Below are 12,586 nucleotides of genomic sequence, written 5' to 3'. Positions count from 1 at the left end.
TTAGTTACAATTAAAGCAGTGGTTTTCAACCTCATCTTTTCACTCACATATCGCCTTAAGCAATCCTTTACTAATCACAGAGCACCTATGGCATTGGGATTACTTAAGGTGGTATGTGAGTGGAAAGAAAAAGTTTGAAGACCACTGTTGTAAGTGAATCCTCTGGAGGTGGGTAATACCGGTAAAGCTGCATTTATAGCCAATCTTCAATTGCATTGAGAAGATACCTACAGTCTGATAAAATTGAGAAACTGGCAAAGGTACTTTTTATGTTTAATAATTTATTAAATTAAGATGTAGTGTCAAAAGATTGGCAGATTGCTAATGGTTTTCAAAGGTTAAGAAGGGAGATAGCAATGGCTAAGGAACAAGAAAAAGTCACACACAAAAGGCTACCAAATAGACAAAGAAATATGCAGTGAATAGAGGGATATGGATCATGTGCAAGCAGCAAAGTTTTGGTTTAATTTGGGCATCGCATTTAGTGCAGACACTTGTGCTAAACTATTTTATGTACTAGAAATAATGAATTTCCATACTGGTTGTGCATGGTGGAAATAGTGTTCTCAGCTGCATCTATTTCAATACAAGGAGTATTGTAGGAAAGATATAGCTTAGAGTGTTGACTTGTACATAGTGGCAGTTAGTGAAGCTTGGTTGCATGATGGACAGGGCTGGCAGCTCAGTGTTCTGGGGTTCCATTGTTTCAGACGTGATACAGTGGAAAGTATGAAAGGGAAAGGAATGCAATTGCTAGTCAGGGAAATATCACAGCTGTGATCAGATGAGAGGGCTCATCGACTGAGGCTATGTGGGTAGAACTGAGGAATGGGAAAGGTATGGCCACATCAATGGGCTTGTATTATTGACCACCCAATAGTGAGAGTTGGAGAAGCAAATATGCAGAGAGATAGCAGACTCCCATACTGTAAAAGGTCTGAATGGCTTAGAGTAGGGGTCTCCAAAGTGGTCAATATTGACCCCCAGGTGTCGATGGGACCATCCAGGGGTCAAAAGTGGTTCGATAATACTGTGTGGGGGGAGGGGTCGATAACGCAGGAGGATTTAAAATAGCATCTCCTCCACCCTCCCGGCTAGTCCACTGCCATCCCACCCCTGGTCCAGCACAGCCGCCGCCACCCCCATCCAACATGTGGGGGCGGGGGGAGGCTTACTTGCCATGAACTTTTGTACACTGCCGTCATGCTTCCCCCTCATCATGCATGCACCAACTGGCACTTTGAGCATTGCTGTCACATTTCCCCCTCAACGCGCATGCACCAGCCGACCGTGCATGGCCTGCGGACCCCGAGATGTTGATTTAACAAGTATGTGGCGTTCTAACGTCTGGCTCGAGGCGGCGCCGGATTGAGGACTCAAAGCCAGACTGTCCAGCATAAAACCGGACATGTGGCCACCCTACCCAGTGCCCCCATCCAGCCCCCACCCCCCCCCCCCCCCCGTCCAGACCCCATGTCCAATATCCCCCCCCCGCCGAGTACTTCCCCCCCACCTCCCACCCAGTGCCGGGATCCCATGCCTGGGGATCTATGAGGGTCAACAATCTAAAAGGTTTGGAGACCCCTGGCTTAGAGTTTGCCAAATGTGTAGTAGTGTGTAAGTTATAGGAAGGGGCCCTGCTTCATGCACCCATGATGAGCTCATCGACTTTATCCATTTTGCTGTCAGACTCCAACCCGACCTCAAATTCACTTGGTCCATCTCTACCAACACTCTCCCCTTTCTCGATCTCTCTGTCTTCATCTTGAGTGACAAACTTTCAAAAGACATTTTTCTATCTTGACTACACCTCTTCACACCCTGTCCCCTGTAGGGGTTCCATTTCTATCTCACAATTCCTCTGTCTTTGTTAAATCTGCTCCCAGGACATGGTCTTCCATGCCAGATTCTCCTTCAAAAAACATGGTTCCCATCTACTATTATCAACTCGTCTCTCACTCACATATCCTCCATTACCCAGACACCTGCCCTGGCCTCCTCCACCCCCACGTAACAAGGACAGGGTTCCCCTTCTAACCACCACACCATTAGCCTCTGCAGCTATTTTCGCCACCTATAACATGATTCCACCACCAGACACATCTTACCCTCTCTGACTTCTGCAGGGACCAGTCCCTCCCTGACTCGCTCATCCATTCCTCCTTCCCATCAATCGCCCCTTTGACACCTACCCCTGTAACCGCAGGAGGTGCTCCACTTGCATGCACACTTCCTCCCTCACCACCATTCGGAGCCAAAAGCTGCCCTTCCAAGAGAAACAACACTTCACTTGTGAATCTGCAGGGGTCATTACCACATCTGGCGCTCTGTCCTTTGCAATAATGGTTATCTCTTAGTAGCCACCCATTTCAGTTCCCCCACCCCATTCCCATGCCAACATGTCTGACCATTGTCTCATGCCCTGTCAGACTGAGACCACCTGAAAAGTGGAGGTCTCGCTCTCTCACTCTCTCTCTCTCTCTCTCTCTCTCAACCCCCATCTTATCTCTCTCCCCTCTCTTTCACCCCATCTTATCTCTCGCCTCTCTCTCTCACCCCCATCTTATCTCTCTCTCCTCTCTCTCTCACCCCCCCCATCTTATCTCTCTCCTTTTCTCTGTCTCGTTTCCTCCTAATCTGCTTTCACAGGACCACCCCCCCCCCCCCCCAGACCAATTCTCTCACCTTTCCTCTTCTATTCATGTCCAATTATCACCTTTGGTCTGTACACCATGCTCCTCCCGCTACCCTTTCCTTCTGCTCAGCCTTTTAATTCAGATGCTTGTTTGCTTTTTACTCAAGTAGAACAGAACAATTCAGCACAGTACAGGCCCTTCAGCCCCTGATGTTGTGTCAACCTATATATTCCTACCAAAAAAAAACTAAGCCCTTTCTACTTTGCAAGTCATTATTTTTCTTTCATCCATGTACCAAAGAGTCTCTTAAATGCCTCTAATGTTTCAGCCTTCACCACCACCCCTGGCAAGGCTTTCCAGCCTCCCACAACTCTATGTAAAAAAAGAACTTACTACTGATCTCTCCCCTCAACTTTCATGCCTTCTCTTTGTACTGATGTCCTCTGATTTTGCTACTCCCGGCCTGAGAAAAGGTGCTGGCGGTCTACTTTATCTATGCCTCTCAGAATCTTGAAGACCTCTATTAAGTCACCTCTCATCCTTCTTTAATGTAAAGAGAAAAGTCATAGCTTTGCTAACCTTGCCTCATAAGATTTATTTTCCAATTTAGCCAACATCTTGGTAAATCTCCTCTACACCCTCTCCCTAGCTTTCACATCCTTCCTATAATGAGATGTCCAGAACTGAACACAATATTCTGTATGGTCTCTCCAGAGATCTGTAGAGTTGCAACATGACCTCTCTACTTTTGAGCTCAATCCCTTGACTAATGATGCCCACATCCCATAGGCCTTCTTAATTATCATATCAACCTGCATGGCAACTTTGAGAGATGTGTGGATTTAGAGCCCTATATCCTTTGGTTCTTCAACACTATTAAGTATCTGACTGTAGCCTTCAGATTTGACCTTCCAAAATGCATCATTTCAAACATATCCAGTTTGAACTTCATCTACCACTTTTCCACCCAACTCTGCATGGTGTCTATACCTTCTGCAGCTTACGACAACCTTCAACACTATCCACAACTCCCCCAATCTAAGTCTAATCCACAAATGTACCAATCCATCCTTCTGCTTCTTTATCCACTATCTTCTTTCTTCTGGCAAGCAAATTGTAAATCCACACTTCCAGGGTGCCATGGATCCCATGCTCTTGACTTTCTGAACAAGCCTCTCATGGGGTACTTTGTGAAATGCCTTACTAAAATTCAGATAGCCACATTTACTCCTGTACCTTCAACAATTTTATTTTGTTACCTTCTCAAAAAACTTAATTAGGTTCATGAGGCATATCCTTGCCTTCACAAAGTCATTCTGACTATGCCTGCGAAGACTGTACTTCTCCAAATGTTCGTAAATCCTGTCCTTAAGAATCCTTACCAATAGTTTGCATACCACTGATGTAAGACTCACTGGTCTAAAATTACCAGGATTCTTCCTATTACCCTTTTTAAGCAAGGGGACCACATTTGCTATTCTCCAATCCTCTGATACCTCCCCTGTGGCCAAGGAGGATGTGAAGATCATCACCAATGCTCCAGCTTGAAGAAGGGCTCAGGCCTGAATTATCGATTATATATCTTTACCTCCTATGGATGTTGTGACATTTCTGTGTTTTTACTTCAACGACAGTGTCTGAGAACTTTCATGTTTTACTAACATCAGTTGATGACCTTTAATTGCATAGAAGAGTGAGTCAGAATGAACAGGTCTTTTTTAAGTTATAAGGATGTAACTACTCTAATGCCCTAAATATCATTTATTAGCCCTCAATTATTTACTTTTTATTAATAATAGTAGTGGTTGCCATATAACAGGAAGGATGCAGTACCAATAGAGATTCACCAGGATATTGCCTGGAAATGGGGATAGGAGAGTCTAGAACTAGAGGCATAATTTAAGATGAGATGGATGAAATTTGAAGATCTGAAAGGCACAATTTTCCACATAAGGTGATAGTTATCTGAAAGGAGCTGCCAGAGGAGGTGGTCGAGTGAAATGCAATTACAATATTTAAAGGGCTTTTTGATAAGTACTTACAAGGAAATGCCAAGAGGGATATGGGCATAATGCAGGACAATCAGGCAAATATAATTTTGGATGAGGTAGGCCTGAAGGACTTGTTTCTCTGCTGTATGATTCAATGGTTCAATAATGCTGTGAGGTTGGGTGTGGGGAGAGTATAAGGTATCCAAGTTTGCTAACACCATGAAGCTAGGTGTGAGAGAACAACTGAGATGAAGTTATTTAGACTCTGCTAACAAGTTATAGATAGGTCAGCTGAGTGGGTGAAAACTTGGCAAGTAGAGTATAATGAAGGAGAGTGCATTTCAATAAACAGAATATTTTCTAAATAGAAAAGGATTATAAATGAATGAAGAGAGATCAAGGTGTGGTCTTCTGCATAAAGCACAAAATGTTAGCAGACATGTTCACAATGTTAGCATGTAAATAAAAAGGAAAATGGTTTATTGAACTTTATTGTTAAAGGATAGTAGTTTAAATATAGATACTTGTTTCAATTGTATAGGGTGTTGATGAGACTACATCTGGAATATGGTTGAAAGTTATAATTAAAAATGGATATACATTAAACTCCCTGTATCCGGCACCTATGAGGATTGGTAGATGCCAGAGAAGTAAATGTTCTGGTTGTTTGAGATTACAGTTTTCATTATGGGTATGGAGCACCCATTTTAAACTTTTGTTTTTTACTTATTTATTTTCTGCAATTTTTTTTGCCAGTTGCTTGAGGCTGCTGGTTGTTTGAATTCTGCATAGCGAAGATTTTATAGTACAGTCTTGAAGACAATCTAAAAGATATTCACCAGAATAGTTCCTGGGATGAGTGTTGTATAATCATTGATGACTAAAAATATTAGATCTGTATTCTTTATAGTTTAGAAGGATGTGGCTCAGCAGATGTTGAGAAGGTTCCGCTGGTTGTAAAGTGGATATAATTAGGAGATAGTTGTTGCAATCCAACAGCCTGTTTGAGATTTTGTTGTCAAATGCAACTGACAGAGATGTCCACTATAGTAAAATAGTCTGCAAATACTTGGTATTTAAGTTAATAAATTTTTTAAAAGACTACTTGCCACGGGGAATTTTTTTTCTTACTAAATCAATATAATTTTATCAGTTTAAACTGATGCACAATTTCATAATTATGAATCCTGCTAAGGTATACCAGATAATCAAGAAGGTTTAATTAACCTTTATTCATCTCTGTATGGTATATTTTCTGTATACCACATATTGACTGGTTGATATCCTAATAATTTAATATGAGTGCTAGTGATCTTCTTGACCACTAGAAGGAGTCAGAGATTAGTTTGTGGTTAGATTCAAGATGGATGCCTCCACACTATTTAGCTAATATAGATGTTTTAAAAGAACCCAAGTTTCTTTATTACAATAAAAGAAACATCACATGGTACCAGGAGTGAAATAAACATCACATGGTACCAGGAGGGAGAATCAGTCGATGTAGCTGTAAATTGGACTGGAAATGTCGACCATGAGTGGAGGCTTTTCAAACAAAGATTCATGCTGTACCTGCAAGCCATTGGAACCAATAACAAACCTTATGCATGGAAGATTGCACTGCTACTTACCCTGGCGTGACCTCAAGCTCTAGAGATTTACAACACATTTGTTTTTCCCATGGCAGAAGACCAGGGCAAGTTCAACAAGGTTATCGCGATGTTTGATGAACATTGTTCATCAAAGATAAATGAAATTTTCAAGAGCTCCATGTTTTGCTTGCACACACAGCTGCACGGAGAGAGCTTTGATACTTTTTTAACCAACTTGAAAATAAAAGCAAGAACATGCAATTTTGAATTGCTGCAAGATTCAATGATCCATGATAAAATTGTCTTCAGGATTATTGTTAAGAAAGTGAGAGAGAAGTTACTGCAATAGACACAGCTTACCATAGCTGGAGCTGTGAATATATGCCACGGCAATGAATAGGCTCTGCAGCACATGAAAAAATTCAGTGAGAGTGCAAAAGCTAATGAAAACAAAGTTGTAGCCACAGAGTGTGTCCACACACACAAACAAAAAATGAGATATGGGAAACAACAAAAAGATGGAGAGACATTCAATTGCAAATGGGGTGGCACAAAACATGCACCAAAACAATGCCCCACCTATAGAAAAGTCTGTAATAAGCGCAAAAGGCAGAATCATTATGCAAAACAATGTTTTTTTCGAAAGGAAACTAAACAGAAGTAAAAGTGTGTGCACCATAGAAGACACTGTACACACTATAGAAGAAACTGCTCTCAGTGACACACTTTTCGTGGACATGATAGTGCAGAAAGATTCTAAACCAACAGACACTGAAAACCAAACATGAACATAATCAAGCAGGATAAGTGGACTGTGTCATTACATATAAATTGAACAAACATTCCTTTCAAGCTGCATACAGGGGCAAAGGTCAGTTTGATCTGTGAGCATGACATCAGGGCAATGAAGATAAAACCATACATCCATACAAATCCTGTATAGCTCAAAGCATACAATGGACAGAGTATCGATATGAAAGGTACATGTAAACTCAAGGTGAAAGTTAAAGTTAAAGAGCATCTCCTCAGGTTGGCAGTAGTCGCAGATGGATATAAATCACTGCTGGGTGACAAAGATGTGAAAATTTAAGCCTACTCAGGAGGGTGTACACACCAAGAAAACCTATTGTGTTAGCTGATGCATTATCCAGGGCAATGACACAGAGTGAAACACACAATGAGAATTCCACAGAGACAGATGTGAATCTCCACGTGAACCTGATCACTGAATCACTTCCTATATCTGGCATGAAATCCAAGCAGATCGCTGCTGAAACAGAAAAGGACACAGTTCTTCGGAAGGTCATCAATAATCTGAACGAAGGATGGCCTGGAAGTGAATGTAGCCATACTACAACATCAGAGTTGAGCTGATTGTTGTCAATGGGCTTCTAATCAGAGCAGAATTGTCATTCCTCAATCACTGTGACAAGAGATTCTGAAAAGGGTGCATGAAGGGCACCTTGGAATGGAAAAAATGCAAGAGGAGGGCCAAAACTCCTGTTTATTGACCATGGATAAATACTGACATTGACAGGATGGTTTCAAGTTGTGAGACCTGTTTGAAACATCATGCAAAGCAGACAAAGGAACCCTTGATAATAAATGACGTACCAGCAGAACCATGGCAGAAAGTTGGTACTGATCTGTTCCACCTGAATGGAAATAATTACTTGCTGGTTATTGACTATTAAAATATCCAGAGATTGCTCTGCTTCCTAACATGTCTGCTGCTTGTGTGATCAAATGTATGAAATTGATCCTTGCAAGACATGGAATTCCTCAAATTGTCTACAGTGTTACAATTGTAGAGAATTCCAGAACTTTGCAGAAGAGTGTGATTTTAAACATGTGACTTCAAGTCCTCTGGATCCAAACGGTAAAGCAGAGAAAGGAGTCTACATAGTTAAACAGTTGCTCAAGAAAATACTAGTCAGTGGCTCAGATCTGTATCTAGCTCTGTTGAGTTACAAAGCTTCGCCACTTGAACAAGGCACATCACCTACTGAGCTTCTGATGGGACATAGACTACGCACCACACTTCCCTACTCTGCAGACCCAAACAAGAACAAAGATGTCAAATAGAAACAAAAGCATCTGCATTGAGACAAAAAGCAAACTGACAACTCAGCAAGAAGTTTAGGGTCACAGGCACAACTTGACACAGTGAGACTCAGAGATTTCAACACTTGGGACAAAAAGGCTATTGTTCTGAAGGAAATAAATCCAAGATCCTACACTGTTAGGACAGAGGATGGTCAAATACTGAGGAGGAATCGAAAGTGCCTGCTGAAAATGTAAGAGAAACTGCAGGGAACAGACAAATGCAGAAGATCCAGCCTGCACAGCAACAGAGGAAACGCCACCAACACTAGACAGTAGTGGACCAGCAGAGCCGACACAAGCATCTGTGTTAAGAAGATCCACGTGACAGACTGAATCTCTAAAACAAAAAGAACTGCACACTTAAAAAGTTTGTGCCACTAATGTTGTGTTTATGTTTGTGTGAAACTTTAAATTGAAAAGAATATTATATTAGAGTGTCATGTTGCTAGATTAAACATTTCAAGGAAAGGGAATGTAATGATAGAGTGCTGGTGATCCTTCTGACCACCAGAGGGAATCAGACAATAGTTTGTGGCAGCTTCGGTTGGATTCAAGATGGATGCCTTCACATGGTCCTGACTGAGTTCTTTAGCTTAAAAAATATAGATATTTTAAAATAATTTCTTTATTACAATAAAAGAAACATCACAGTATTTATAGATAATTCTAAGTAATATTGAGAGTTAGGTCTAATGTAATGCTGTATGAGGAGGATGGACTGGGTGTGGGACATTAATCTTGGATCTGCATGAAACATGAAAGAATCAGTCAGACTTTTGTGCCCACTTGCTAAACAGAATCAGATCAGAAACATCATGAAATTTGTTGTTTTGGGACAGCTTTATAGTGCAAATATTGCGATAAAATTACATTTAAAAATAAATAAATTAGTGCAAAAATAAGATAAAGTGAGGTAGTATCTTTGATTCATTGTCCAATCAGGAATCTGATGGCAGAGGGGAAAAAGCTCTCCTTGTGCTGCCTGGTATTCGACTTCATGCTTTTGTACCCACTTACTGCTCCCATTATGAAGAGGGCATGGCCTGGGTGTTGAGAGTCCTTGTGTATAGAGGCTGCTTTCTCAAGACACCACCTCTTGTAGATGTCCTCAATGAAGTGAAGACTGATATACTGTCCGAGTTCATAACTCTCTAATATTTTTGCCTACTGGACAATGGTTTCTGTGTGACTAGCTGGGATTGGATAGGATTCATTTATGTCTCCATGAAAAAAGACAATTACGGGAGGGAGAAAACTGGTAAAGTGTCAAGTTATGTTAAGGGTTTTCATCGGAGATAGTTAATCTATAACTCAAGTATATTTTTGAACATTTGAATACTGCACTGTTACAAAAACAGTTTTTCTTGTAATGAATTCCCTGAGGAAGAAATAAGGACCATGTTAAGAAAAAATAAAAGTAGCGTTTAAAAACCTGTCTGTGCAAATAACTTTTTTTATTTACTAGGGCAGATAGTTACAGGAGATGATGCTAAGGCTTGTATCCCAGACAAGACTATTTCTGAGCTTCCAGGTAAAAATTATTGTAGTAAACCTGCTTCATTAGTTGGCTTTCGTAGTTGCTTGTGATCACTGAGACGTTTTGTGGTTTGTTTCTCTGTGCTTTCATTCATTTCCAGTCACTATATGCCATTGTCAGATATTCTCCACTGTGGGGCAGTGTTGTTCAAGTAATGAATGAATTTCATGTTTCTGAGTTATTGTGCTTGTTTGCATGTTTAACTGACAGTTAAATCCCAAGGATAATGTTTCTGTTTCATTTTTACAAGATGATGTTCATGCATACATTCCTTAAAGGAATATAACTGCAAAAAATAGCATGCATGTATAGAAGGAAATCAACAACTATTTAGATGATTTAACTTCAGGTTCATTAGCATGTATGACCAGGTGTATTTATTTGCCACAGAATTAATATCGATAATCATAAACTCATGCTTTTTTCCCTAGCTTGTCAATGTTATTTAAAATGTATTTGTGTCGCATTAAGTCGTGATGTAATTAATTCGTAAATCCAAACAGCAACCTTGGAAATGGTAATAACAGAATCTAAGTAAAGAAATAATATTATTTTATGCTTTATTTCCTTACATTGAAGAAAGAGACCAAAAGGCTGTGGTAGCTTTCAGATTAATTACATCCATTCCACTCCATTTTAAATCTGTAAACTATTCTCTTTAACATTCCTATTAATCTTTAACCACCAACACAAAGGGTCATTTACAAACAGCAATTAACCTGCCAATTTGCATATACTGGATCTTTGCAATGTGAGTTGAACCCAGTGCACCAGGGGAAATTCCATCTGGTCAGAGGGAATATATTCAAACTTTGCATCCAGAGCCTATTTGCTACTTGCATGTTGTGACATCAGTTTCACTAGCATGTATGACTAGGTATATTTATGTAATGCAATATTAGAGATAAGATCAAAAATCAGTATGCCTTATTCCCAATTTGTCAACATGGATAAAAATATGTTTGCATCATATTAAGTCATTACATCATTGATCGTAATTTCAAATAACAGATACCTGGCAGCAAGAGAGCCAAAGAAAATATTCTTGGGAAAACTAGCACATGACATGATTTCCTGAAAGTGAACCACAAAATAAAAATATCATTCACCGGAGAATAGTGAAGAATAAAATCTGCAAATAAAATAAATTTGAAGAGCCAAGAGTCAATAGCATCTTGCAGCCATCTTTCAAACAGATTATGAAAGTTCTAGAAATAGGGCTACTCATTTGAGATTTCTAAATAAGATTGAATGCACTAAATTCAATATCTTAACAGACCACACCAGCTTATATGTCTTTAGCTTAATTGGCCCTCAGCAATTCCTGATCACTTTCCTAGGCTGATCTCTTGTTGCACTCTCTTTGGTAGGTAGCAATGAAATTTATAAATACAATGGGAACTTCTTCACGTATCAGTACTAAATTTTACACTCAGGTGATACTACACAATATCAACCAAGCATTGTTATGTTCAACTATTTTTTTCTGTTTGAATGTTAATGTCATGGATGGAACAAGCTGTGTCAAGACTGAGACTCCTACAGAGCAGGCAAGCAATAGTTTGATATGCTTGTATTCATGCTTGCTTTGATTTCTAAGAAATCTAATAATAACTCCTCATCTTGATCATGTTGCATATTCCCCCTCTAATAACTCTTCCTGGCCCTTAGCTTGGTTGTTTCTTTTAATAAATCTCCATTCTCAGATATGATACTCCTTTATGTTTGACATCATAGCCCCTCCACTGCTTAACCATTCTGCAGACTTGGTCATACCTGAGCATTAGCTGCTCTCCACTCCATCATGACCCAGCTGGATAGTGTCACAGTCTACTTCTTGTCTGCTCAGAGGAGACTCCAAGGTCCACCCCAATAATATCCCTTCTCATTCTCTCATCGTTACTTCTTGGGTTCCCAAGATATTATTCCTTATTCCAGAAGCTATCCAGTTTCTCATTCTGATTTGGCACCTTGGCAAACATAATCTAGAAATGGGGTAAAACATGAAACTCTGTAATTATAGCAAATCACAACATCCATAGAAAGTAAAGATAGATAACCAATGTTGGTCAAAGAAGGGCTCAGGACCAAATTATTGGTTGTCTAATCTTTACCCTTCTATGGACACTGCGAGACTTACTCAATTTCTCCAGCATTTTCGTGCTTTAATCAAGAAACAGCATCAGTTTCCACCTTGACCATGACAACCTTGGCCTAACCACGGCCACCCTTGATCTATGGACTGTCAGTAAGATATCGCATTGAATGAAAATTTCCTCCCAACAGTATATTCAAAACTTTGAAACTAGTTTCACTGGGGGATCCCTGGCTGCGAACTCTCTAGGAGCTGACCCAGACAGACCCAGACCATACTTTTGGAGTTGTTCAGCAGTTCAACTACCTGACAAGTATTCTAGAGGACTGAACTAATTAGAAAGAGTGGTTAATTATAATCTGAGACTCAAATTAAAATCTCACCATGACATCAGTGGAATATAAATACAGTTAATAATCTGATTCTTTTTAAACTGATGATTCTGGACCATGTTGGTAATGGGTAACAAATAGTGTTCTTTCCAAGTCCAAAGAATGAATAAATATAAGATGAACCTGACCATACAGCAAACTTTGGATCACCTATCCATGCTAACACTGATAACTGTCCTCAATCTCATCCATTGTCAGGATGAGGCCAAATATAAACTGGAGGAACAATACATCCTCCTC

At 40.0% G+C, this 12,586-nt stretch overlaps 1 protein-coding gene across 16 annotated transcripts in view; it reads left to right on the top strand.

The window, feature by feature from the left end:
* The window catches only part of tbc1d5 (TBC1 domain family, member 5), a 538,200-nt gene that overhangs the window by 435,994 nt on the left and 89,620 nt on the right, over positions 1 to 12,586 (top strand). For 15 of the 16 annotated variants that reach the window (XM_069913037.1, XM_069913049.1, XM_069912991.1 and 12 more), the window contains one exon: positions 9,788 to 9,853. The exons of the other annotated variant lie outside the window; for it this stretch is intronic. In XM_069913037.1, the coding sequence (XP_069769138.1) occupies positions 9,788 to 9,853 (66 nt within the window). The remainder of the gene's footprint in view (positions 1 to 9,787; positions 9,854 to 12,586) is intronic. 16 annotated transcript variants of the gene reach the window in all.

The sequence above is a fragment of the Narcine bancroftii genome, chromosome 1 (assembly GCF_036971445.1).
Source record: "Narcine bancroftii isolate sNarBan1 chromosome 1, sNarBan1.hap1, whole genome shotgun sequence".
In the NCBI taxonomy this organism is placed as follows: domain Eukaryota; kingdom Metazoa; phylum Chordata; class Chondrichthyes; order Torpediniformes; family Narcinidae; genus Narcine; species Narcine bancroftii.
This window is presented reverse-complemented; position numbering and strand designations above follow the sequence as displayed.